The following is a 27,325-nucleotide window of genomic DNA, read 5'->3' as shown; positions in this document are numbered from 1 at the left end:
TCTGCAGCATCTCTTGAACATGTCTGCCTTCTCTCCTCTGACACTGCCACCACTATGGTGCAGGCTCCTATCACCTTGTAACTGGATTATTATAATAGCCTGCTGGTGAGTGTGCCTGCCTCCAGTCTCTCCCCATTTCAATGTATCTTCCACTCAGCCACCAAAGTGATTTTCCTAAAGTATATGCCAGACCATGTCACATACAACCCTTTCCCTTCTATAAACTCCAGTGCCTCCAGGAGCAAATGCAAAATGCTCTGTTTGGCATCCAAAGCCCTTCCTAACCTTGCCCCCTCCAGTCTTCTTATATTTTACTCCCCAACATATACTCTTTGATCCAGTGACACTGGTCTCCTGGCTGTTCCATTAACAATACGCTTCATCTCTCAGCTCTTGGCATTTTTCTCAGGCTGTTCTCAATACCTGGAACATTTTCCCTTCTCCACTCCAACTGTTGACCTCCTAGGCTTCCTTTAAGTCATAACTAACATCCTACCTTCTACAGAAAGCCTTCCCTAATTCCTCTTAATTTCAGTGCTTTCCTTCTGTTAATTATTTCCTATTTATCCTTTATATAGCTTGCTTTGTGTGTATATATGTGTGTGCAGTATATATGTATATGTATGCGTGTATGTATGTATGTATGTGTGTCTATGTCTATTTGCATGTTGTCTCTTCAACTAGACTATGAGCTCCTTGAGGGAGCTACTCTCTTTTGCCTCTTTTTGTATCCCTGGTGCTTAGCATAGTGCCTGACACATGACAAGTACTTGATAAATGTTTAACGGACTGAATGATAAAGCTCATGTTAATTCAATTTCAAATGTGCAGAGTATGATTAATGAAGTAAGTCTTAACATGAGGAAGAAAACACAGCCTCATGGGCATCACTGAGACTCATGACTACAATACAGCAATGAAAGTGATCATTTTCATTTAAGGGGAATAGAATAAAAGGGGCAGTGGAGAATGTACGGTAAATCAAGCATATATATTTCTATACGGAAATGAACCACATTGAGTGGGGAAGTATGCTTTACAGAATTTGAATGAAGGTGGGAGCAACAGAAGGGACACTGATATTGGGGGTAGGCATATACCTTAGAACACCCACAAAAGAGGAGGAAATAGAAAATGAGTGATGGGATGATGACAGACAACATGCAGGGAAGATACCATTGTCATGGGGCATTTCACATTTTTCTTGGATATAGTTTCCACTAACTGAAGAGAAACTGATAAGTTCTTGCCTTGCTGAAATATTTAATCTTATAGAAGACAGAGGAAGGGATCAGGAGGTCTGTTGTCACAATTAATAATTCTGACTTAATAAAGAGGAACTGACTGGTAAACTAGACATGATGGACACCTTGGCAAGAAGTGATCATACTACTTCAGAGTTCACGATAGAACAGAGAACCTCTGTTCTTTCCAGGCATTCTGATGTGTACCCTAGATTTTGGAAGAGTGGATTCCAAAGTGTTTGGAGAATGGATAAAGAGGGAGGAGTCCAGAAGAAGCAGTCTGAGTTACTAAAGGGGAGTAGCATAGGATCATACACCTAGTGCTCAAAAAGATATCAGAGATCATTTAGACTAATGCGGTCATTTAGGAAAAGAGGAAACTGTAAAGTTACACAGGTAACGAATTTCAGAAGTAGGATGTGAACTTAGGTCCTCTGACTCTATAGACAATACTCTTTTCACAGTCCCATGGTCTTCTTATGACATGGCTTAAGAGGAAGATACTCAAGAAGAAGAGTCTAGTGATGCCAACACAAATGATTCCAAAAGGGAAAGAAAAGGAATCTGTCTAAAGAGATCCATATGGCTGCATAGGTAGTGAACTGAAATTTTAAAAAGATATGACCAGAACAAGAGAGCAAGAGCAGCTAAAGCCTAGAATGAACCAATGCTTTCAAAGATGTTTTTTAGTTATGTTGGAGACAAGAAGATCCAGGAAGGAATAGGACTGACTATACTGATGGATGTGGTGATGACATCTGATTGCAAGAAGATTTGGCTTCTGTTTTCCCAATCAAGGAAAATAATCTTCAGACTGGGAAGAATTAACAAAAATTGTTAATATGGAATTGAAACTCAAAATCAGTGGGAGATGGTGAGAATACCTACTTGCTCTAAATGAGTTCAAATCATTAAGCATGGATGAACTACATCTACAGGTGCACTGGTAATCATCTTTGAAAAACTATGGAGAAAGGAGAAATGTTGCAGGACAATGTGATTTTATTTTTCAAAAAGGTAATAAACTATTACATTCTAGCTATCTTGACTTCAATTCCTGACAAAATTCTAGAACAAACCATTAAATGTATCATTTCTGAGTACTGTTCTTTGAAAGGAAAAGTGTTGATCATTAAAAGTTCGTATGAGTTTAATAAAAATAAATCTTGCCATTCTCACATATAGAGCTACATAGTTTCATTTCTTTTTTGACTGATTACTAAACTGATAGGTTGGAAGAATTTCATAGATATTGCCAGATTATAGGAAGGCCTTTATTCATTTTTATGTTGAATTATGTATCAGATGATAGTACAGTTGGAATTGGCTTAACTGATTCCTATAGGCCTACAGAGTGGAGATTAATGGGTTGCTATCAGCCTGAAGATGAGGATGTTCCATGATTCCAAATCCTACAACACCAGGATGATACTGGCATTTTAAAAATCAACATTTTAATATTATTAAATTTTAATTTTTTAAAATGAAAAATGTTAATAGTATTAAAGAAAACAGGCTTTTGTTTTTGGAAGAAGATTAGGGTCTTTCAAAAAACTATGCAATTTCCTGAAGGCAATCTGGGTCTCTCTCCTCTTCCTATTCAATTGTAGGCCAACTGTACTAACAATTCATTTCCAGTTTCTGTCCAAGTGTATATACAGTGATGAACAAACACTATGGACTGTAGTATCCAACTGCATATCATGGTCTAGACAGTAGGCATTCTTTCTCCACTTGGTTTTTCCTGAGTGGATAGTGAGATAAAACTTTTTTAATTCACCAAAGGACTGAATTTATGAAGTGTACGTAACTGTAAACCATCCAAAGGACAAAGAACAAGGACACAGTGGCTGTAAGTAGGATGCAGCACATCACAAATAAGAAATTACAAACGAGAAGAGGAATGAAGGATGCCATCAAAGAGATGGGCTACAGCAAGAGCAGGGATTACTGATTGTCCTGACAGTATGTGTGCTCCACCAATATCCTTGCCATGAAAAAAGAAGGTAAGGGGCTCACTGGGCATATTTTGTGGACCCCCTGGTTAGAACTTCTTGAAAGATGTAGACAAGAGGAGCACAGAATGAGGCAGCTTATGAGATGCACCATTAGAGGAAAAAGACAAATCAAGGAGATCATTAGTCCACTTGAGCTTAAGTCAACTCTGGTCATGATGATGTCATTTTGGTCCTCTTTGGGAAGGAAGGACAACAACCAAGTCAACTCTGAAGCAGGGTGGTGGCTCTGGGAGAACACCACGAGGCTCTATTCAAGGCTGTGTTCTGTTCAACACCTATTTGTCTGACTAGGGATCTCTAGCTAAGTTTGTAGGGATCCACTCCTATGCTATGTAAATAGAGATGATTTTTTTTCATAGAAGATCTTGACAATTATTTACAAAATAACAGAGGGACTATGGTTAAGAATTTGGTTTAACTTAAGGAAAAATTTCCTAAAAACTTCTTAAAGCAGAATGCCTCAAAGTAGTTAGTGAAGTAAAACAGGGAAAGCAATTGAAAGATTGCTCCACTTTTATTTTTTCCTTCTCTAAGTCAGAAAATTTAAAACAATCTAAAAGAGCACAAGAGGACAAACTAAAAATTTATGCAAGTGATAATGAAATGTTAAGGATGAAAGGAAAGTTCTACTTGGCACAGTTCCTTAACTAGTTTTTGGGTTGGTTTAGTACTTGAGGGTGGCTAAGAAGTTGGGAATCCTATATAAGGAAATAATTTAATCACAAAGGTCAAACACAGAATTCAAAAATGAAATTTTTCATTTACAGAACACAGAACCTTCAGAGCACCTGACAGGTGCTGGGAGTTTTTCTCATGCTTTCTTCAATATTATTTATCTTCATACTCAGCTTTCACAACCTAATTCAGATAAAGACCCCCTTTGAAAGTTTCCTGACTTCAGTTCTGATATTGCTTACCAGGATCTACAAGGGCCAGGCGTTTATCTCGGGACAGAGAAGCTCTTTCTTCTTGATTAAACATTCTGTCAATCATCACCATCTCAGCAGAAGGATTTATCCGCTGAAAAACAAAGAGTAAAATCATTTCACATACTTTTAAAATCAGTTCAAAACATGTCAGTTGGGTCTTCAAATCCAAAAGGGAAAAATCAAAAATTAAGATTTACTTTCTAGTTTCCTGTTGTGTCTTTTTATACTCCAAAACTTCTGTAATAAATTTATTTGTTAAGAAATTCCCTGAACTGAATTTTAATTGACTTCAGCAAAAGAGAAGTTAGAATCGTGGTCCTTATTTAACAGAAAATTTCTTTTTTTTTTTTTGTTTTGAGATGAGCAAGCTATGTTTATTTTTTAATTCAATTTTATTTTCATTTCCGAATTCCCTTCCTCCCTCATTCTCCTCCCTCATCCATTGAGAAAGCAACAAAATCTGTTACAAATACACATAGTCAAACAAAACAAATTTGCATATTAACTAGGCCCAAAAAAATATATGCTTCAGTCTGAACCCTGAGTTCATCAGGAGGTAGGCAGCAAGTGTCATCATGAGGCTTCTAGAACTGCATGGTTGGTTCCTTTGTGTCGATCAGAGTTCTTAAGTCTTTCACAGTTGTCTTTACAATCTTGTTATTGTATAAATTGTTCTGCTTAAGTTGATTATTTCATGATGTATCTAAACCAAAATCATCTAAAAACAGTTCAACAATGCTGATAAAGCTTCTTACAATATAAATGCTTCTTTCAACTTGACCAGTTTTGCTTCACTGATAGCTATTCAAGTTGAAAAAATATTCTCTCCTAGCTTTAAATAGCTGATCCTAGCTCAGTGTATCTGAGAGGTTTTCCTAAAGCAATATTATCATTGGCTTAAGACCTCACTGATAATAATATTAATGTAAGAAGACTGTATCTTTGTAGATATTACATCATCCACAAGATTATTTATAGCTTAATGCAAATTCTTGGACTCTCAAAATGGATTTGGCCTTTCTGTCTTTTCCTAAGTCTTTTGTTCTCTTTTCTAGTTAACTAGTATTTAAGAACTAATTTTGGCATTGGTCATTTCCATGTTTCCTCTATTCCTTCTGAAAAATTTCTATCCAATGCACTCTACTCTGTACCTGCAATCTTTCTCAGAAGATCTTCAGTATTTCATCTGTGCGAGGAAATATCTCCCTCCTCTTGGAAGGGAGACAGGAGACTATGGGTACAAAATGTTGCAAAAGCTGTCAGATATAGCTGCTGTGTTAGCTAATTTTAATTAATTTTCTTTGTTACAAGGGAATGTTCAAAGGAAGGAAGGGGTCCTATCAGGAAATTATAATGATGTAAAAACAGAATGCATCATCAAAACAGGAAAGAAGCAAATTTCTGTCATCTCTTAATTTCTGAGTTTAAAAACTGTGTTCTGAAAGCACACTGCCTCTTTGGGACTTCATCTCTGAAGCAGCTGCATGACGTGCAATGAGTTTCTGAAAACCAAATCTACTTGGCTTGTAGGTCTTACCATGGCATCTTCTATGAGCAGACATCTATATTTGTTAAGCATAGCTTGGGTCCTTTTGAGGAGTTGAGTGGCAACTGATTCAAATTCACTGTCCACTAAAAAGAAAGAGAAGACAGGAAAGGTTATCATCACCATCATTAACAGGATAAACAGACTTAGAGCTGTAACAGAATTCTCTGCCACAGAGGTCATCTAGCCCAATCCCCTCATTTTATAGATGCCCAGGACCATTCATAGAGATCAGACACAGGACAGTGTACTTATTTCAGTGATTCTTCAGGCTAGAAAGGACTTCATGAGGCCATTAAGAAAGAAAATACTCTCTTGAATACAATAACTTTATCCATTATCAAGGTTAATCTGTGAACATTTTATCATCCATCCCAGGCTAGCTTCACATCTGCCCTGGCCAGACTTTTGGGCTGCTTTTCTCTACTGTCAGCTTAAATAGAATCCAGTCAAGAGGATCTATATATTACAGAATGCCAATACTTTTTAACAACAAATATTTTTTCAAAATCATGCGATTTATTCCAACATCAAATATAAGTGTCCTAAGGATGACCTGCTAATTAGAGATGATCTGTGCTGCCACTCCTTTCAATTATGAGGATGTTTTCATGAGGCTGCAGGGCCTGGAGTCAGTCTAACTGTAAACTCAGGTTTAGATACTCTGCCACAAGTCACTTAATCTCTGTTTGCCTCAGTTTTCTCAACTGTAAAATGGGGATAATAATAGCATCCACCTCCCTGGGTGGTTGTGAGAATAAAATGAGAATGTGTAAAATGCTTACTCTGCACATAGCAGCATGTGCTACAAGCATCCTTCCTTCCCTTCCTTCCTTCTTTCCATGTATAACCTTACACTAATGGGTCATATCTTCAGGGTTACAGTTTTGTAGTCCTTCCTTTCCTTCTTCACCTGTTTGCCACATTCCCTCTCTCACTTTTCATCTGTTTTTTTTTTTTTAAATCTCATGTTTCCTTTTCACCACCCCACCAGCCCTTCCCTACCTGGTCCTGACCCCCTCCTAGTTCACAGGATCATGGAATCACAGATCCAGAGTTGCAAGATTAAAGGCCATCTTGTTCAAACCTTTAATTTTACACATGAGGATACTGAGGCCCAAAGAAATTAAATGGTTTGCCCAAAGTCCCACAAGTAGTAAGATCAGAGGTGAGATTTGAAGCCAGGGTCTGTTGCTCCAGAGCTAATGCTCTTTCCACTGTACTATGCCTGCCTTAGTGACCACTGCCCGGATACTATGGAGCAGAGCCAGAAGTGTAAGGATCAGGGACAGCTAACAGGAGAATAAGGCAGCAGAGATGAAATGGAGTCAGGGCTCTGGAAACACACTCATGATGGAAGTGGGTAGGAGGCAGCCTAAGCAGCTGATGGAGTGTCAGGACTGAATATGAGAATGGGAAGGCAAGCATGACGGCTGGGACAGAGAAACCAGTGCGTAATCTTTGGCCAGATACCACACTGGTGCTGTTGTACTAGAAGGTCCCAGTTCTACTTCTGGCTTGATTATTTGCTTGACTGGCTTTGTGACCTCAGGTCTTTAAGCACCTCTTTAAGTATCCATTCAAGAATATGGGTCACCAAGAGCAAGGACAGGGTTGGTCTAAGTGGTCTGCACAATGACCAGTCAAGTAAAATCTTCAGGCAGATGCTTCATTCGTGCTTTGGCTCTATCGCTCAGGAATTTGCCCACAAAAGTGACATTTTTGGAGAGGATACCATCTCTTGACCTAGGGTGAGAAGAACGTGATGAGGCAATTTACGAATACCAGAGATTTCTTACAAGATGGATACTAATAACTCTCCTCCTACTGCTCCTAGGCAACAAGTCAGTGACAGAGCGGGGATTTTTCAAAGGAAGGCTCTCTGATTTGCATTCTAAAACTCTCAATCATCCTCTTAGAAATTCTACTGGCCTTAGGCATTGAATGAGCTGTCTCAGGCTGAAGGCCTATTTACCTTTCTTCAAATCCTCTTCAGTTGGCAGGGATCCCTGACACACATGATAAGAAAGGAGTCTCTGGACCGCATCATTTAGTGATCTGAACTGGCTTTTATCTGGCGTCACAGCATGGGCTTGATCCTTCTGTAACTGCTGGAGAATACTTTAAGAGATAAATGTCCAATATTAACACAGAACTACTTTGAGAAACCTAACCATACAGTCACATTTATATAAGAATAAACAGGAATAACAACAGTATATAAATTATATGAGATTTCTGAGTTGTCTTTCTAATAGTAGAGAGAGGTTGTATTCATCCATCCACTATCCTGTATAATCAATCAATCAATCAATCCTTCAACAAGCATTTATTAACCCACTATGTTCCAGGCACTGAACTAGGTGCTGGGGAGACAAAGACAAAAAAAAATCAAGCAATCCCTACTGGGGAAAACAGTACACCCCTAAATAAGTATCTAGAGAATACTTACAAGCTAAATACAAAATATTTAAGTACCAGGTACTTAACAGGGAGGGCACTAGCACATCAGGGGATCAGGAAAGGCTTAGTTTACGTAGCAGGTGGTACCTGCACTGTGTCTAGAAGGACAAGAGGGAATGTAACGAAGCAGAGGTGAGGAGGGAGTGCTTCCCAGGCATGGAGAAAGATGATCCAAAAGCACAAAGGAGATGAGACCATATGGCAAGAAGAGCAGGCCAGTTTTGATTGATTACAGAATGAGGGAAGGGAGTAATGCAGGATGAGATGGGCTGACGCCAGGATGGGAAGGACTTCAAAAGCTAAAAAGAGGAATGTAATTTTCAGTCTAGAATTGAGTCAGCAGAGTTTATTGAGCAGCAGGAGAGTGACGAGTTTCTGACAAGGGTACGTAAGGATAATCACTCTGGCAGCTATTTCGATGATGAATTAAGAATGGGAAGGAGTCTGAGGGAGGGAGACCATTGTGAAAGTCCAGTTGAGAAAGGACAAGGGACTGAACTAAAGGGTGGTTGGATGAATGAAGAGAAAGGGACAGATGGAAGAGAAGGGGACAGTGGAAGCAGAAATGAAAGATCTGGCAACGAGGTCAATTTGTGGGCTAAGGAAGAATTAGGAGTTGAAGACATTAAGGCTACAAATGTAGTAGAATCAAAGAATGGTGAGGTCTTCAAAAAAATAAGGAAGCTTGGAGGGAAATTTAGGAAAGTGACTGAATTTTGTTTTGGACATGTTAAGTTTGAGATGTCTCTGGGCCATTCATCTTAGAACATTCAACAGGCAATTGGTGATGCTTGGTGTCTCTCTTGTGATTAATACTGTACAATGCAATAAATGGTGTTGGGAGTTTATCCTGTGCCTCTTAAGGTTCACTGGAGAACTGAACACATGAGCTTAGTCTCACATAAACATGGTACTCCAACAAACTATTTGTATAGGTTTAGATACACACATACCATACAGATATAGCTAAATTCTGGGCTAACACTTCTGCTCTCAACCTTAAAGTCTGTTTATCTAATCATGCTCAAGAGGGATCTTCAGAACAAGAACTTTAAAAGCCCAAACTATTAGCCTTAGGAACAAAAAAAGTAAACACCAAGAGATTAAATCACTTTCCAGGATTCAACAAACACCATTTGATATCCTAATACCCCCCCTAAGAAAGACGTTATCAGCGAAACTATACATTTTAGAAAAGACAAAAATATAATTTTTAAAAAAGGCTAATGCAGAATCAGACAATCCCAAAATATATCTACACAAGATGTTAATTTGATCTCTGTGGTTTATGATAGAAACTGGGAAAACTGGAGCAATTATCTGAAATTAAATCCAACTTCTCAGAAGTTAACTTACAAAGCTCCTTTAGTCAGCTGTTTTGCAGCAGGCCTCTTTTGTCCCACTGTATGACTATCCACCTAGAAGAAAATAAATTTTCTGATTATTTCCTTTGGCAGAAAAAAAAACAATAGGTTAGAGGAAACTTCGAATATCAAGTTTTAAATGTAGAAATGTTTTCAGCGACAATAAAGGGCATTTTCTGGAATGGTAGCATTGTGCCTTATTGAAAAAAATCACTAATAAAAGAGCAATACTTCTATAGATTCAGTATTAACAACTTGGGGTACTATATTAAAAACTTCTGGGACCACAGAATACAGCCATGACTCAGCTGTTAACTTACTACAGGGTGACAAAACGTGTAGGGCAATACGTTTGTAGGTAACAACTCCACAAATGAGAAATCAACACATACCACTTAGCCCCATGGCCCAGAAGTGAGTCTGGCACAGACTTCTACTGTGTTTTTATGAAGCAAATTCAGATTCTGTTTTGCCTGGTGGGAAGGGAGAACCAGAGTAGCACCTCACTGGGCACTACCAGGCAATCCTAGATCATAGGAGACTTTTAAATTTAAAGGGATGGAGAAATATTTAAGGAAATTACAAGGCTGAAAAAAAGCCTCTCTTTTTTTCTTCCTTCTTCTCTTATGGACCATTAGTTTTACACAGTAGTGTTCAAACTTTTTCAGTTCCCAGGCTACTTTATTGGGATAATGCCAATCACCTCTCCTGTCAAATGCTGCTGGCCACTTGGAAAAGAGTCCTGAATGGGAACAAGGGCATTGTTTTTGCTAAGACATGAGTGAGAAGTATCACAAGTAATAATAGTTGACCTTACATCATACTTTATGCAGTTTTAAAGTTTTAATCTTTCATGTAATTTTATTTTATTCTTAGAATATAAACGACATATGAGAAGTATTATCTTCATTTTACAGAAGAGGAAGCTAAGGCTTAGGTCTCACTGCTAATCAACTGAACAGCCAGCTCTTAAACTGTGGTCTTCAGCTTCCAAGTCCACATTATCTTTTATGTAAATCATTCATTCATGCTCGATGTGATTATTATCAATTTTAATACAAAAAGAGCCCTCTGAGAGCCCTCCAGGGAAATGTGCACTTTCTACAGTAAGATCCCTTGTGGGAGAAGAGGCAATCTCTGTCCTGAATATGCAGCCAACTGGTGAGGTACACTTTTATTCCTTGGCTCTAAATACTAAGAAAAAGCTCCATTCAGTAGCCATCTACCTGTACACTTGGCTGTCCTGGTGATGATCCCACTCCTTTTTCTTGCTGTGGCTGTGGTGTTCCTAAGGGTGGTTGAATAACTTTGCTTCCAGAATCCTGTCCTATTAAAATAGTAAACATACGATGTTAATCAAAGGCAGCGAAATAGTAAACCATAATTCTTGCATCACAGATAATTAATTACTTTAAGATGAGAGGAGAGCAAGGAGGAGAACTGATCTCCCAGACCTGGGGATCAGACAAAATGACTGTCAGAATCCACTATATAAGTCAATTTAAACACTGGAGTTTCACCTCCTTTGATGCAGAAGCAAATGACTTTTGGAGGACCTGAGTATCCACAAAGCTGAGAGGAGGGGAATAAAAAAACATGGAAGCATCCGAATGCACATTTTTAAGGCTTTGCCTTCTACATTACTAAATGTTTACTGAGAATGTCTCTAGAACCCCATACTAGATACAATAGGAAGCACAAAATAAATAGGAAATATGGTAACTGCCCTTGTGTTCATTCTAAGTGTGAGAACCAAATGCACACAAATGAAGAGACCAGGGGACAATTACCAAAGCAACACACATTAAATAATAGGTAGACTAATTATGAAAGTGCTGAGAGTCCCAGAATTAAAGGAGTGATCACAACAGAGTAAAGTTAATCTGGAAAGACTTCATTCAGGATTAGATATGAGGAACAGGAACTGACTTTGGATGTCAGGAGGCAAGGTAAAAATTAGATAAGGAGAGGCTCCTGACCTGGCAATGGGTTACTCAAGAGACCAGTTATTTGCGTTTGTCTCAAGCCATCTGGGGTCTTGGAAGTTGAAACGGGGGAAGTCTGGTTCAAGCTTTTTTTCTGAGCCTGTGAAAAATATTACCAAGATGGAAAAGTCAATTTAAAGATTTTAAAGTCTTAACAGGTTAGTTATAAACAAATGACTCAAGTCCTTTAACAACTTAAAAATTCAACCTAGAGAGTTTTCTTCAAGTTACATCAAAGAAACAAAAATGGAAAACAAATAGTATTATTTTCCTTTTATGTAGGACAGGGGTTCTTAGCCTGGAATATGTAAACTTTAAAATATATATACGTATATATACACACATACATATACATATATATTTAAATGACTGCATTTTAATATAATTGGTTGCCTTCATAATCTTATGCATTTAAAATATTATTCTAAAGTAACGAGTCTACAGGCTTCACCAGACTGCCAAAGGGGGCCCATGATGCAACAAAAAAGGTTAAGAACCCCTGATGTAGGAAGAATTTTAATAAATACATTTCCTTCTCCTCAAATCTCTGGGGCACATTCAGTGATATCTCCTGAGATGCTTCATCAAAGTTGGTTGGTTTCATGCCACCATAATAATAAATCCAAACATCCTCCCTCCTGGGGTCCTACTTCATATGGTTCAAATCACTGAGATCCAAGAGGAACTCACAGTCATCATAACTACATGGTTTTTATCCCTTGTGATTTCATATACATACAAAACCCAATTCTTCTTTGAAATAGGATGTAAACAATGAGTTCCTATATATTACGCTTTAACTGAATTCGACCACCCTAAAACTAAGTCTGTCTGACTCACGGACCAAAAAATTGTATTTTCTCTTTGTGGCTTAACTGTAGTAAATCTATCATCCTGGTTACTCAGCACAGTTAGGAGGTAACTGACCTTACAATCAGTTAGCATAAGATCAGGAAATAGTGATATAAGGAATTCTAGGTAAGGAAATTCCCTCTACTAATAGAGATCAGCAAGTGCTCTACAATTTATCTTCTTAGAGAACAGCTGACAGCACTGAGATATTCAATGATTTGCCCAGGGTCAAACAATGCAGTATATGTCAGAAGCCAGACGCCCAAGACCAGCTTTCCATCTTCTACACCACACTGCCTTCTCAATTTAACAGCTTCAGCAAACATAATTAGGAAGATAAAACTGATGCCAACACCTTCTTTCTTATTTATACGATAAGAAGATGATCTCTGAAAATAAACAATTCTATAATTCTATATGATACATTCCTAAAGCTGAACAGAAATGACTTTTTGATTATCCCCAACTCTGAGAATCATTTATGATTCCAGTGCTGTGGATCATTAAGGACGTTAGCTGTCTTTTAGTTACTAGTTCAGTCTTTTCCCTGAAACAATTTCAAATTCTTTTCCTTTTCCCTTCTTGCATACCAGAAGGCTGAAGGAAATCACTGTGAGGTTAACCAGAGTTAGCCTGTGAATAATCCTCTTGCATAATAAGGTCATACCTATGTTATCCCAGACAGATAAGTATGGAAATCTTTTTTAAAAGCAAGACAGGAATCAACTGGGGAATAGCTGAATAAATTAAGGTCTATGAATGTGATGGAATACTATTGTGCTGTGAGTAATGACAAAGGGAATCCTGGGAAGATTTATATGAATGGAGGTAGCGTGAAGTGAGCAGAACCAGAAGAACCATTTATACAACAACACCACTGAAAAAAAGAACAACTTGAGAAGATTTAAGCACTCTGGTCAATGCAATGATCAACATGACTGCAGAGGATCAGTGTACCTCTTCCAACAGAGAGATGATGAATTCAGGATGCAGAATGAGACATGTTTTTGGACAAAGTCAGTGTGGTCATTTGTTTTGCCTGACTATACACATTTGTTACAAAGGTTTTATAATTTAATCAGAATGAAGTTATCAGTCCAGTCTTATTACTTTATAGTCTTACCCCATATACCAGTGCCTTAGATTAAAAAACAGCATTTTAACAATTTTGGGGGTAACAAAAAACTTGAAGTAACAAGGGTACCCATCAATTAGTAAACAGCCTAAACCAACTGTGATATATGAATGTAAAAGAATATTATTTTGCCATAAGAAATTATGAATACAAGCAATTCAGAAACATGGGAAGATTTACATCAACGGATAAATGTGAGCTTGTGGAACCGAAACAGGACCAGAAGAAATGAACAACAATGGTTACAACAATGTAAACTAAAAGATCACTAAAAGAAACCCCAATAATCTCTGAGCAGATAAAAAACCAATAATCATCCTAGAGTACAGATAACAGAACAGGCAGGAGTTGGACTCAGTGGCTGCTGAGATCTCTTCCAACTCTTAAATTCAGTGGTTCTGTGGACATAGCTTCCTTTCCTCTCAGCAGAGAGGCAAGAGAACACCAGGACAGAATGTAGTCTGTACACAGTCTTATATATCATAGTTAGACAGGGCAAACCTATTGAGGGTTTGTCTTTGCTACAGTGTAGGACAGGAAAGAAATGAGATTATTTCTACAAACTAACCAACCAAACCTGCAATATAAAAACAAAACGTGTCAATAAAACAATTTTTAAAAAAGATAGTAGGGATGATATACTAGTTCAGAACTTTGTATGGCAGGCAGAAGTCTTCTCTCCTCATCAGTGGGTAGGATATAACCTCCCTTCCTATTCTCTTGCAGCTGTAGTCCATTCCCTTAAATTAAACTCTTAAGAAAACCTCCAATTTGAAATATTCTAGTCATCCCTGATGTGTAGATACTCAGTATCTCAGTATTACTCTCAGTCATACACTATGTCTAGATGTTCTTTAAAGAACTGGTCTCAGTCACTCCCATTCTACTTTGGCAGCAGCAGCCTTACTTATCCCTGACACTCCGGTTCTCTATTCCTTTATACTCCAAAAAAATAGCCAATCTACCCTCACTCCCAGGAAATTTTTGGGGGGTCCTTTATATGGCATTTCCAATTCTGATAACATGAGGTTCACATTCTCTGACTTTTATAGGCTCACAGATTTAGAGTTCACTTAGAGGAGATACTTAAACCTACAAGTATTTTCTATAAATTGCTAATATATTAAAATAGTTTGCCTTACAAATTCAGCAAATTTCTTCCCTCTCTAAGACCTAAGAGAAATCTACTCATGTTAGAACAGGTGACTTTCAGTCTCTGAAGAGCCCTTGAAATTTCATGATAAAATAAAAACTGATTAAATAGAACCCAACAAACCAAAAAGAGTAATAACCAGATTCCTCCCCCCCCATAATATGCTTTGAGAAACTGAAATAACTACAAAAAAATGCCTAGAGTAATTATTCACTGGGTACTAACTATGTGCATAGAAGCTTTATGCTGGTCTAACCTACCTTTCCCATGCCCAACAGACACTACGCCTGGCCTCCTCTCCATACCTGACACTCCAGTCAAATTTTAATTACAGACCATCCTTTGACAATATACCTTGTTTTATAGCCTTTGTGCATTTATTTATGCCTTATCCCAAGAAGATCTTCATCCTTATGCTGGACAGGAGAAATCTTCCCAACTATTTAAGGATCAGTTCTAATTCTATCGTTTCCATAAAACCTTGTCTTTTCGGTCAGAAATGATCTTAAAAGAATCTTAATGATTCTTAAAATTCTTAAAAATGATCTTAAAAGAACTACAGTTAGAAGGAACTGCAAAGGTTTTCTAGTTCAACTGTTTATTAAAAGCATTGTTCTCAGACACAATGTCACCCCTCAAACTACCATCCAGCTTCCCTCTAACAACTCCAAGGGTAAAGAATTCAGATTATCCTAAGGAAGACCAGGGCTTGGGAATGGGCTCAAATAACAATAGCAAGGGTACTGATAGGCCACATTTACATAGCATGATATATATAATAATAATTAATAATATAGTATATAGAAAATAGTAATGTATTATTTCGTAATATATTATCAATATTATATTATATATTATTACAAATAATAATATAATAATAATTACATATGTTATCTCACTTGATCATTTGATATCATCTATTTCCTCATACAGAACAGAAATTTGTCTTCTGCTATCTCTCTCCCATTTCACCCTCTGGGGTCTCAAGCAAAACCATTTTGATCCTTGCAGGAAAACAGCAATCATGTTTCCCTCTATATATTCCATTTCCCAGACTGAAATAGAGACCAAACAGCCTCGGCTCCTTCAAACGACTCTCAAAGAGGTGAATCTGAAGCCCTTCACTGACTCAAGTGCCCTCATTTGGAAGCTGTCCAGTGTACTAATGTCCTTAAATGTGTGCCCAAGTCTGGATCTGAAACTACAGATTTAGCCTGAGTAGAGCAAAGTATAGAAGGGCCTACTTACTCATCCTCCCTCTGGATATCAGCCTTCTTCAGCATACACAGTCCTTTGTACTTCTCTTAACAAATCAATACACCAGCAGGTACTACATATCAGACTTGTGGTAAGCAGCACTGGGGACAGAGAAGCAAAAGACAGCCCCTTCCCTCAAGAATCACACAATCTAAAGGGGGAAACCGCATGAAATAACTGTGTACAAAAAAGATATCTTCAGGACAAACTGGAGATAACTTCAGAGGTTACTGAATGATGGTGGGAAAAGGGAAGCCTGGAAGTGGCAATGGAGAGCAAGGGATATTCCAACTTCCCTACCATGACCAGTGAGTGAAAGTACCATCAGTCTTGGAAAGGGTGGCTAGGGAGGCTGTGTCATTACAAGGTAACTAGGTCTCTGTGAGGGCAAGAAAATGGAAGGAGTGAGAAAGGAAAAGGTTTAAGATGAAAGTAAGTTTGTAACACACAAGCAAGAAGGTGGTGTAACAGATAAGAGTGCTAGACTTTGAGTCAGGAAGACGTGAGTTCAAATCTACCTTCAACCACTTTCTTAACTGTGTACTCTGGGCAAGTCACTTAAGCACTGACTGCCTCACTTTCCCCATTAGTAAAATGGCGATAATAACAGGGTGGTTGTGAGGAAAAATGAGATATTTGTAAAGTGTTTTGCAAACACTAAAGTGTTCTATAAATGCTAGCTATTATTTTATTATCCATGGATCACGCATTTCAGAGGGCTGAAATGGAAAGGGTAAGTAGCTTTAGAATGGGAGATGGGGCAGGGGTGGGGTGGAGTTGGGGTGAGGATTGGGGGAGTTGGGAAGTGGGGTGGAGGTGGAGGTTCAGTTGAGAAGGAAGGGAATGAGGAGGATGAGAATAAGAAAACCCTACCATTGAGACAGGGACAATGAGAAGGGATGAGTATTTTAATCACTGAGGATTGAGTTAATGTAGGGGTTATGACATTTAAAAGGCTTGGAGAGACAGTTTCTGAGTAATCATTTTATTAATAATGCTAGCATTTTAATAAAAGAGGTCAGTGGCACTCTTGAATGCCAAAGACAACTGCGGCAGGTTCACAGCTTATGTGTCCTTGAAAAAGTGGGTGTTCTAGAGGATGGCAATCAACTTTGACTGGTTAACAATTAATGAGAGAATGAATATTAATTACAACGAGAAGTTGGCTCACTCTAGTGAGGGGCTGAGTGACATTATGTCACTCTTGAACACCCAGACCACTCCCAGCTTTGGGTAGTCTAATCAAAGAATCTATCTTTACCCACACCGGAAGTAGAACACTTCCCAACGGGATATTAAATTCCTTGGGTTGGGTGGGGTCTGACCAAGATGGAGGACAGTTAATTCAATCTCATTATCAGTAATGTCCTTCAAGAGACTGAAGAACTACAGAAAAGGGGAGGACTCTGGATCTCCTCAAATCATTGGTTATTAATAATTACTTTTCTCAGGATTGAGCTAGAAAGGGGGAGGAGGAGAAGGCAACCAATAAAGCAACCAGTGTGGAGCTGAGGGACCCAGGGAATACAATGCAATGAATTTGTGTTTTATTTTGTAATCCTTTATGTCCATTTTTTACCTCCCAGCTAGACTGAAGTACCATGAAGGAAGGGATTACATTTTATTTATCTTTTGATCTCCCCCATCACCTAAGATAGTGTCCATAATAGGAACTTGGTAAGATGTGACCTTTGTCCTAAGTCAATCAATTAAAAAACAAAATAAAACACCATTTATGAAGTTAAAGTTTACCAGAATCCAAGCACTAAACTAATCACCAGAGATTTTTTAAAAAGGCAAAACTCTATCCCCAGTTCCTGCCCTCAAGGAGGTCACCCTCTAATGAGGGAGATGTAACTGGGTAAATACAAGATATACACAGAGTAAATGGGAAGTAATCCCAGAGGGATATGTGCCTCCTGCAAAGAGTATCCTGAGATGAGATTTGAAGGAAACTAAGGAAAGTAAGAGGCAGAGATGAGGAAGGATGTTCCATGAATGGGGAGTGGGGGGGGTGGGATGAGGAGCAGTCACAAGGAGTTAAAGGAATTAAATCAGAAAAACTTTATGTCTAGAGTGAATATAATTTTAAAGAGATGACCACCTTGGCTAATTGTGCTAGTGGAGAACAGTAGACAGGGTTGGACAAGGTAGGGCCAGATTGTCTATTTGCAGGGAAATTTGTTTTCTAACTTGTGGGTAACTGGAAAGTTTTGAACATGCATTAAATGATATAATTTATCATTTTACAAAAAGTACCTGGTTGAGTATGTAACCCAAGGAGATCAGAGGTAGAAAGAAAGGTGTGGCAGTTTTTATGCTAGCAAATAACTAGAGAATAGGTACTCATAGATGGCTAAAGTATACGTGTGTGTGTGTGTGACGCATGTCATATATATGTGTGTCAAAAATTATAGAGATGTTAAGGATGGAGAAAAACTGAATTTGGAGGGGAAAAAAGTCACTGACAATTTTCCAGAGTGTGGATCGTTAAAAGGACAAAATGGGAAGGGAGGATGAAAGTAACAAGTTTTATAGAAATCCTCTTTTAAGGTTGATAGTGAAATGGAGGACAGAGAACTCTAAATTTGGCAGGTTAAAAAAAAAGGTGTTGGCTTTTTGAAGACAAAAAGGAAGGAGCCTAGGAAAAGGGAGAAATTGAATATGTTGGAAAAGGAGATGTCAGAAAATGATGTGATCTAGGGACCTGATGGAAGGGTTTACAAACCTTAGAAACGAGGGATAATAAATACACTTTCCTCAAAAACTAGGTTAAGAAGACGGGCATATAGATATGCTAAGATTTGTTAGGCAGTTTATAGTCAGTAGTCTTGAACTCAGGAAAATTAAAAGATCATTCGCTGAGTGGCTGGGGGCTGGCTAAGGAATAGAGGAGCAATTTTAGAACAGCTACTATTGAGGAAGCTAGGTGGCACAGTGGGTAGAGTGCTGGGCCTGGAGTCAGGAAAACCTAAGTTCAAATATGACCTCAGACACTTACTAGCTGTATGACCCCTAGCAAATTATTTAGCCTCTCTTTGCCTTAGTTTCCCCAAGTGCAAAAAGGGGAGAATAACAGCACCTACGCTGCAAGGTTGTTGTAAGGATCAAATGAGATCTTGTGCTTACTCCACGACTTGGCACACACAGCAGGCATTATATAAATGCTTACTTCCCTCATCCCCAGAAAACAGAGGTTCAGAACGATGATCATTTCTGCAAGATTCTTAATCACTGGAGGTTCAATTGTCTTGTGCATATAAGCACCATGGTAAGAACAGAAAACTGGATTAATATGTTTTTAAAACGGATTGTTAGCCTTTCTTAACTAAAATGTGGGTTTAACTAGAACACTCCAGTCATTGAGAATTCCAGTTCATGTTACAATTTTACTATGCCATCATTCACTGCATTTGCTCCAATGAATGACAGAAATGAGCTTAAATTACAACAACGAGTTTGATCAGACCAAAGGAAGAACTTCCTGGCGGAAGAATTTAATACAACAACAAGTTTCTGAGGGCTCCTCTCTGGAAAGCTTTAAAAGGATTGGTAACCATCTGTCACAAATGGTTAAGGTATAGTACTTCATGAAGGCAGTGTCTTAAACCAAAAGACCTTTTTTGCCCATGGTATCTCAATCCAGCCAGACTAATTCCAAAAGTTCATCAGAACACAGTACATGAGAAGGGCAGGGCACATTTTCATAGCACAATCCAACAGCTGAGTTTCTGCATCTTAAATCCCTTTCCTCCAGTCCACAGCCTTTCTCTTTGCCCACCTAACTGATCCTTCCTTGGTCTCCTTTGCTGGCCTGTTGTCCCCAGCACACTGTAATGTGGGAATTTCCCACACTTCCATCCTGTGCCCTCTTTACTTCTCTCTGCAGATGCTCTCTTCCTGACCTGATCAGCTCCCATGTGTTTAATTTTCATCTCTGCACAGATGATCACCATCACTATATTTCCAGCCCATTTTTCCACTGTGCTTCAATTCCTGATCACCAGTTGCCTATTGGACATTTCAAACTGGATGTCCCAGAGATGACTTAAATTCCACATACCTAAAACTGAAATTCTTATCCTTCCCCTTAAGTCAGTGCCTCACTGAAATTTCCTTATTTCTGTCAAAGGCACCACTGTCCTTTGAGAGCCTCAGGTTTGTAATAATCAACTTTTAACACATACTGCTACAAAGTATGCTCACTCTCTCATCCCACATATCCACATGGTTGCCAATCTTTTCATTTAGAAAACTACAACCTTAGTTCAGATCCTCATCACTTCTAGATGATTTTAACAGCCTTCTAACTGATCTCCCTGCCTCAAGTCTCTCTTTACTCCCAGCCATCCCATCCCTACACACTGCTGCCAAACTGATTTTCCTTAAATATAGATGACCATTGACTCTCTACTCAACAAATTACAGTTGCTTCTGAGGATAAAAATCAAACTCCTCGATTAGTTTTTAATGCTCTACACAATCTGTCTCCAGCCTACCTTAACAGTCTCACTGAACACTGTTGTTTCCTATCTGGTACTCTGCAATCTAGCTAAGCCAGTCTCTTGTTCCTCACACATGACCCTTCAACAGCCACATCCATGCCTTTCTAATGCATGTGATGTACTCTTTTCTTACCTCTAACAGAGCTCCTTTTTTTCCTTTAAGAAGCAACTTAGGCACTATCTTCTTCATGAAACTGTCCTTAGCTCTCCCAAATGCTAGTTCTTTCGTTTTCAAATTATTCTGTATCTATTTTGTATACTTTATATTTACTAACTTTATTCTTATGCTGTATATATTTTTATATGTACTCATTATCTTCCCCACTAGAAAATGTAAGCTCTCTGTGAGGAGGAATTATCTCACTTGTATACTTACATTCTCAGCACCTAAAATAGCCCCTGGCACATAGTACTTAATAGGTACTTAATAAATACTGTTATTAATTCTGTCACCAGGCCCCTGACTATCTTTGGGTTCCTGTAGTCAGTACCTCCCTTGATTTGATTCCTCAGAGGTTAGCCATAAAGACTGTCAAAAGCTTTCTTTCTGCTCTACCCCTTTCTGCCCTGACAACCTGAAATCCAAAGCAATTTTAAACATTAAAAGAAGAACAAACAAAATACCCACAATTAATGTAAGCTTACAAATATCATCTAAAAATCTGTGAATCAATAATTAAAGCCACATCCCATTCACTGTCCAGAGGTGAGGGGTCAAGCTGTCATTCATAACTTGGTTCCCTATACCACTTATCTCCTGCACCAGACAGTGACTCCTACCTGGCAAAAGGAGACCTGGGGCTGGGTCCCTCCTCCTGGGGTGTTACTGAAGGTGCCAGTACATTTGGATGAGGAAACTGGAAGACGATGAGACACACTGGCAGGCCCCGGAGTCCGGTTGGGCTGGGGTAGCTGGTCTCCATTAAAGTTTGCTGCAGATGATGCCGACTGGACTGAAGGCCCAAGGTTAGGAAGGGCTGTGCTGGAGGAGCTGACGACTGTGAATCGACCAGGGGCGGAAACATTTGTGACAGCAGACTGTCCTGGGAAGCTTGGTCTGCCTTGAGACACGTTGCTCTGGCCAGGTGATAAATGTAACACGGTTGGTGATGCCTGCTGCAAGGGCATCTGTCCACCAACAATCTGAGAAGGTGTGTGATTGACTATCACTTGGTTACCAGATGCTGTAAATGTCTGCCCAGACACGAGCTGGACAGCAGTATTCTGGTTGTTCAGCATCTGCCCCGAATACGATGGGTTGGTCCTAAGCATGTTAGAGGAACCCCTGTTCAGCATGACATGCTCCGAAGCCACTTGACCAGACACCAGCTGTGAAGGCTGAGTCTGAAGAAGCTGCCCATTGATGGTCTGGACATGGTGAACCGAATTTGAATTGACAGAGAGGCTTGTGGGAATGAGGAACTGACTTTGGGGTGCATGAGGCTGTGCCATGGGTGAGTGGATGACAATACTACCCCCCGTGCTGTTCACTGCTTGTGAGGCAACTGATTTTCTTGTGTTCTGTTGATTCACAATGTTCACAGACATATGTGGACCTACTACTGAGCCCTGGGGTGAGTTTGCAGGGGCAAAAGGAATCCCTTGTTGCACATGGTGCTGTTGAATTCCCAAATTGTTCACATTGTATGTGTTTTGCTGACCCATCTGAATAGGCTTTGGTTGGATATTAATTGGGACTTTATTTGAATTTGGTGCAAGGCCCCTCTGTATGATAATGTTATGCACGGGTAAAGATGTCTGGAAATTTGTGCTGTTAAATGGAACAGTTACAGGCTGTGCTACTGGACTTGAACTGGAGTTTCCAAACAACGAGTTGCCATTAGGAGTCTGTCTATGAACCAGGAGTCCGCTACTCATATTTGTGGATGTTTGCTGCCCACTGCCTTTTAATATAATCTGAGATCCATCAAGGTTATTAATGGTCATCATGGAAGGCTGATTGCTAAAGGAACCAATGAGCTGTATTTGACCAGAACCACTAATCTGACTACTATTAGACAAATGCTGGCTGGGCACACTGATCCCCACGTGCTGCATGAAGCCATGCTGCACACCCACTGTATTGCTTGCAAACGATGCTCCGACAGGCACGTGAGTCACTCCGATAGGCTGCAGCGTCTGACCTGAGTAATTAGAAACATTAGAAGCCTGAGTAAAGGATGCTGATGAAGAAGGATGAAGTGGAGCTTGTGCAAACTGTTGGCTAGAACTTATACTGGCGTCCAAATAAGCCTCTTCTGCCAAAGTCTGTTCAGTGATATTGGCCTCCTGCAAGGACTTCTGGAGAATGTCAAAAGGTTGGTCCTCACTGAGGTCAGGAAGAGGAGAGGATTCAAGTTCATCTTCAAGAAACTGAAGGCTACTTGAAAGTGGGAGTCCATCACTAGATCCTTCTCCAAGCTGGCTGCTCACACCTTTGAGGGATGACTTAGAATCTGCATTCTGAAAGAACATATAGAAGGTTATATGTAGAATGCCACCTCTAACTCTTTAACACACTCATATATTGAAACATTTTAATTACAAACCTCTATAACAGAAAAACAGTCATATTTTACTACTATACCAACATATTAGACATAATTATGTACATTATATAAAATTTCCTGGAGGTAATATCCAAACCAAACATTGGGAATTAAAGAACTATTTATTCTATTAGAACAGCTACAGAAAAACATTTCAAAATACATCTTACCATTCCATGTATAAGAATAAATAAAATAGCTGTACTATTTTACAAAAAGAACTTAAAGGCTAAGTTGCTGATTTCTTAAATTCTGCTGCCTTATTTCTATGGTAATGGTATCTAAAATGCAGCATTCAAATAGTTTCTGACTTCTTTCACTGACTGGTAAAAAATATAATAAGCTTTACATAATATGAATTTACTCAGGGTTACTCATCTCCATTTTTTGAGGCAGAAGAACAAACTAGTTGTTCAAATTGCTACACATCTAAGGATGGCACGCTACTGATCTTCGGATGTATATGATTGTTTAGGAGTTAGCCAAAAGTCATACGCAGTCCTAAGGACCATGGGGACCAAGTCAGTCCTGGGAGCTCCCAATAGTTGTTCTGCAGGGGAATCCAGTAGGGGTCTCAGCTCAAAGTAGACTTGCCACAAATAATGACCCAAGGGAACCCCAGAATGTCCAATCTACCAAACTTTCTCAGACACAGGTCAAAGTAGTAGCTCCCCAGGATCACTGGTCATGGAAGAGTACACCTGTACCCCAGTCTACTCCAGGAAAGACTTGTTCAGATGGGAATCTCCTATCACACACTGGGTTAATGATCATTTGGCTGCTTTAAAATGAGTAGTTTTTTGAGATTTTTCAAAAGCCACCTTGTACCCACGTTAGTATTCAAAAGTCAGTCATCATTTACCATATACCCCCTGAGTGACAAGGATATAAGAAATAGGAGACAGTCTATCCTCTTATGGGGTGAAGCTTAATTAGAGACACATATAAAATGGCTTTAAAACACTTTTCAATGTTATATATTACACATATGATTTTTCAGCACAGGGCACTCAAGAATTACAAAATTAAGGCAAAGAATGACAGAAAAAACAAAGCTATGAAGTCAAGTGATATTTAAAATAAGTCTTTGTTTTTTTAAGGGATACAAAAACACAGAGTCTATTTGGCAAAGGTTGTACCCTTTTATATACCTAAACCAATAAGGCTGAGGAAGGAAAGAGGTGAATGCTAGATGATGTCAAGAATCAGGAAGGGAAAAAACAGAGAGCTGGGACTGGCTGAGTTATAAAGAGAGGAGTTAAAATACTGTTCAGTCATCACAGAATGAAATTAATGTAGTTAGAGGTCAAGTGACTGTCACAACATGGGGCCAAGATTGAAGATTTCATTTGAGATCAATAAAGCTGAAATCCACAGGCTCAATAATGAAGAATTACACAGGTGATTAGACCCAGTTTGGCCAATGTGTACAAGATAGGAAATATAAACCTATGAGATGAAAACTCAAAATCATCTTTCACACTGGCTTTTTATTTGTCCCTTGTACAGAAAACATTCAGTAAACATTTCTGAATGAATGAATCAGTGGATGCGGTATCCATGTGAGAGTGGCAAGTGAAACACCCTTTAATGTTGGTCTTGATGGACAAGACCTTATATACTTAATGACTTTACATCAGATCTTTACCATATGACATATGACTGTAACATGAGACTGATTCCATAGGACACAGGAAAAATTAAATTTCATTCAAGCTTATCAGTGGGTGGCATTATCTGACAAACATCATATAATGAGCTATGTAATCACAGTATACTACTATAGTAATAATCTTAGACTCAGAAGGAGTCAAGGTAGCTGGGAAATTAAAGCAATTTAAGGTCTTAGAAAGATTAACTGGGAAATACTATTAGGATATGTGGATAACGAAATTATTGTTTCATCGAAAAGTGTTAAAATACTATATTAAATGTACCATTTTTGGTTTAAGATCTATAATAAATTTTAATTAGTAATAAGAATAACATTTAATTAGTAATAAATCAAGTACAAAATTTATTCAATAATGAGAAGGTAGGTTCCATTAAGCCCTATTCCCTGATGCTGACAAAGGTAATGCTGACTTTTGCAAAACACAGGTTTAAGTCAGGGCCTACAAGCTTAAAAGGCTTCAAGATTCTTTATAATTGAGAACCAGAATCCCTCTCCTTCAAGAATAAGTATAGCTAAAAGTGCAAAGGCACACCACCAGAAGACTGGCTACCAAGTGATGAATTTTCTTTAGACACAGCCAACTCATGAAGAGCATTTATTAAGTTGTCAAGGACTTGTAGTTGTCACTGGTAAAAGGAGCATCTAAACTGGGGGAAGGAGAGAGGGCAGGGCACAAAACCATTACAGGGCCTTGAAGTATGGAAGTAAGATTTTAGAAACATTTCTTTATGACTTGCCAAGGTCACAATGTCATCAAATCATTTGGGCCAGACAAAATTGAAAGCTTAGAAAACTGACAAAGGAAATCTCATTCTAGACTGTTAACAGTAGAAAATTTGGCTGTTAACAGTAGAAAATTTCTGCACACAACTTTTCTCTTCAAGAAACTTCACAACAGAAGGCTTCAGAATTTCATTAAGTAAAAGCAACAAAAGTCTGATACAGTGTTAAAAGCAAGAAACTAACTGCCTTTGGCATGCATGGGGCATTCAAGAGCTGTTCATTTCTTGATACTTACGCTAGAGTTGGCGAAAATTGAATTTGAGTTGGCTGCAGAATACCCTGCATTAGTCAAGTCGTCAGTGCTCTGAAAAGGTACAGATTTGGCAAAATAATGGTTACTTTAAGTGAAACCATTAACAAAGTTTATGTGAGTTGAAGTTCTAGAATAATACATACAGATTTGCTACTAGGTCCATGTAGAAAATAGTTCAATGCCTGTGGGTCTCTAAAAAAAATAAAAAAAGAGGAGAAAAAGAGGAAAAAAAGTGAAATAAAACATTGAACCACCTATCTTTCAAGATTAACCTTTACTATTTTTAGTATGACATTCTTCCCACTGATGCCTTTTTATAGCTTCATGTGTCTTATATACTGTCTTCAATTTCATAGCACTATATACATTTTTTTTTTTTGGCCAATATCTGATCCCTCTTTTAAGGCAGTAAAGGAGTGATCATGAAGAGTATTTAACATTTAAATCATTTGCATGTTGTAACCCACAAACTAGCAGTGGTATTTTGTTAATCTCTAAATGGGAAGCTTACCCAATAAGATCAAGGAGACACGAGTCATCATCATCATCCATGACAACTACAACGAAAAGGAAAGGGCTCATGTTTCATCAAAATCAAATTAAAGGCAACAGTATTAATGCAATTTTAACATGTAAAATATGCTTTCCTAAAACTGTACCATTCATATGAGATTTTTACCACCTAATAAGGTGAGGAATATTTAAATAAGATTTCAATCTTCTGATTCCATAATAATTTTCTATTATAGAAAAAGTTTTATTTAGATTGTTCTTATTACTTAAGAATAAATATTGTTAAATCAATAATCAAGTCACATACAATAATAAAAGTCTTAAGATAAATGAAAGACAGTTGGAGATGGTTCATCCCCTGGTGAAGACAGAGGAGTCAAAGGACGAACTCTAACCTCAGAGGCTGCTAAGACTAAACTGTAAACTTTCTTACAAGGAGCCCTGACAGAAAACAATTTCTAAACTTTCATTTTAGAAAAGTCTTATTGATGCATAGAGCCCCTTTCATCTTGGGTCAGGGAATTCTTGCACATGCTGAATAGTGACCCTTTTCCTTATTTTCTTAGGGAAAACAGAAAATAATAGCTCATCCTCACCACATTTGGAGAGATTTCAAAGAGCGAGGGAAAAAGACCATAGATATCCCCAAACCCGGAGCAGCTACAGGAAGCTTGGTCCCACATTTTGATCATCTGTCCCCCACAATAGTGTTGCCAAGCCTTCAATTCCATCCAATCCATGCTCTGGGACATAAGTCCTGATACTGGGTATGTGTTAATGCGTGGGGAAAAAAAACTCTGGCAAGATACTCACCACCATCTCCCCTAAATATTTAAAGCATAAGCTAAAAAGTCACCTGACAAGACTATATGATCAAATGTTGGTGCTTTAGTCAAAATGATGAAAACTGTTTAAGTTCAAAATCCCACCCAAGCCCTCCCCTCCCCAGTCTTAGGTCCTGTAAACTTACACTAACACTCGCACATGTGACAACAGTGCTCTGTACCATTTCAAGCAGTGCATGGAATAATTTACATCACAGAATATCAGAGGCAAGGGTTCTGTGGCAGTTGGAAAGGGCAGTTGTGAATGGCAGTTGGG

General features: G+C 38.6%; 1 protein-coding gene across 6 annotated transcripts in view; it reads right to left on the bottom strand.

Moving 5' to 3' along the window:
* The window catches only part of BICRAL (BICRA like chromatin remodeling complex associated protein), a 101,951-nt gene that overhangs the window by 7,979 nt on the left and 66,647 nt on the right, over window positions 1-27,325 (bottom strand). For 5 of the 6 annotated variants that reach the window (XM_072642182.1, XM_072642184.1, XM_072642179.1 and 2 more), the window contains exons 2-11: window positions 26,223-26,268; window positions 25,855-25,903; window positions 25,694-25,762; window positions 21,232-22,914; window positions 11,544-11,649; window positions 10,791-10,891; window positions 9,557-9,618; window positions 7,713-7,858; window positions 5,729-5,823; window positions 4,180-4,282 (exon numbers count right to left, since the gene is read on the bottom strand). In XM_072642182.1, coding sequence (XP_072498283.1) covers window positions 4,180-4,282; window positions 5,729-5,823; window positions 7,713-7,858; window positions 9,557-9,618; window positions 10,791-10,891; window positions 11,544-11,649; window positions 21,232-22,914; window positions 25,694-25,762; window positions 25,855-25,903; window positions 26,223-26,263 — 2,455 coding nt within the window. In that variant the 5' untranslated portion in view covers window positions 26,264-26,268. Of the gene's footprint in view, window positions 1-4,179; window positions 4,283-5,728; window positions 5,824-7,712; window positions 7,859-9,556; window positions 9,619-10,790; window positions 10,892-11,543; window positions 11,650-21,231; window positions 22,915-25,693; window positions 25,763-25,854; window positions 25,904-26,222; window positions 26,269-27,194; window positions 27,297-27,325 lie in introns of those variants that run through there. The other variant, XM_072642180.1, reaches the window with a different exon arrangement.

Source organism: Notamacropus eugenii, chromosome 2 (genome assembly GCF_028372415.1).
Source record: "Notamacropus eugenii isolate mMacEug1 chromosome 2, mMacEug1.pri_v2, whole genome shotgun sequence".
Lineage (NCBI taxonomy): Eukaryota > Metazoa > Chordata > Mammalia > Diprotodontia > Macropodidae > Notamacropus > Notamacropus eugenii.
This window is presented reverse-complemented; position numbering and strand designations above follow the sequence as displayed.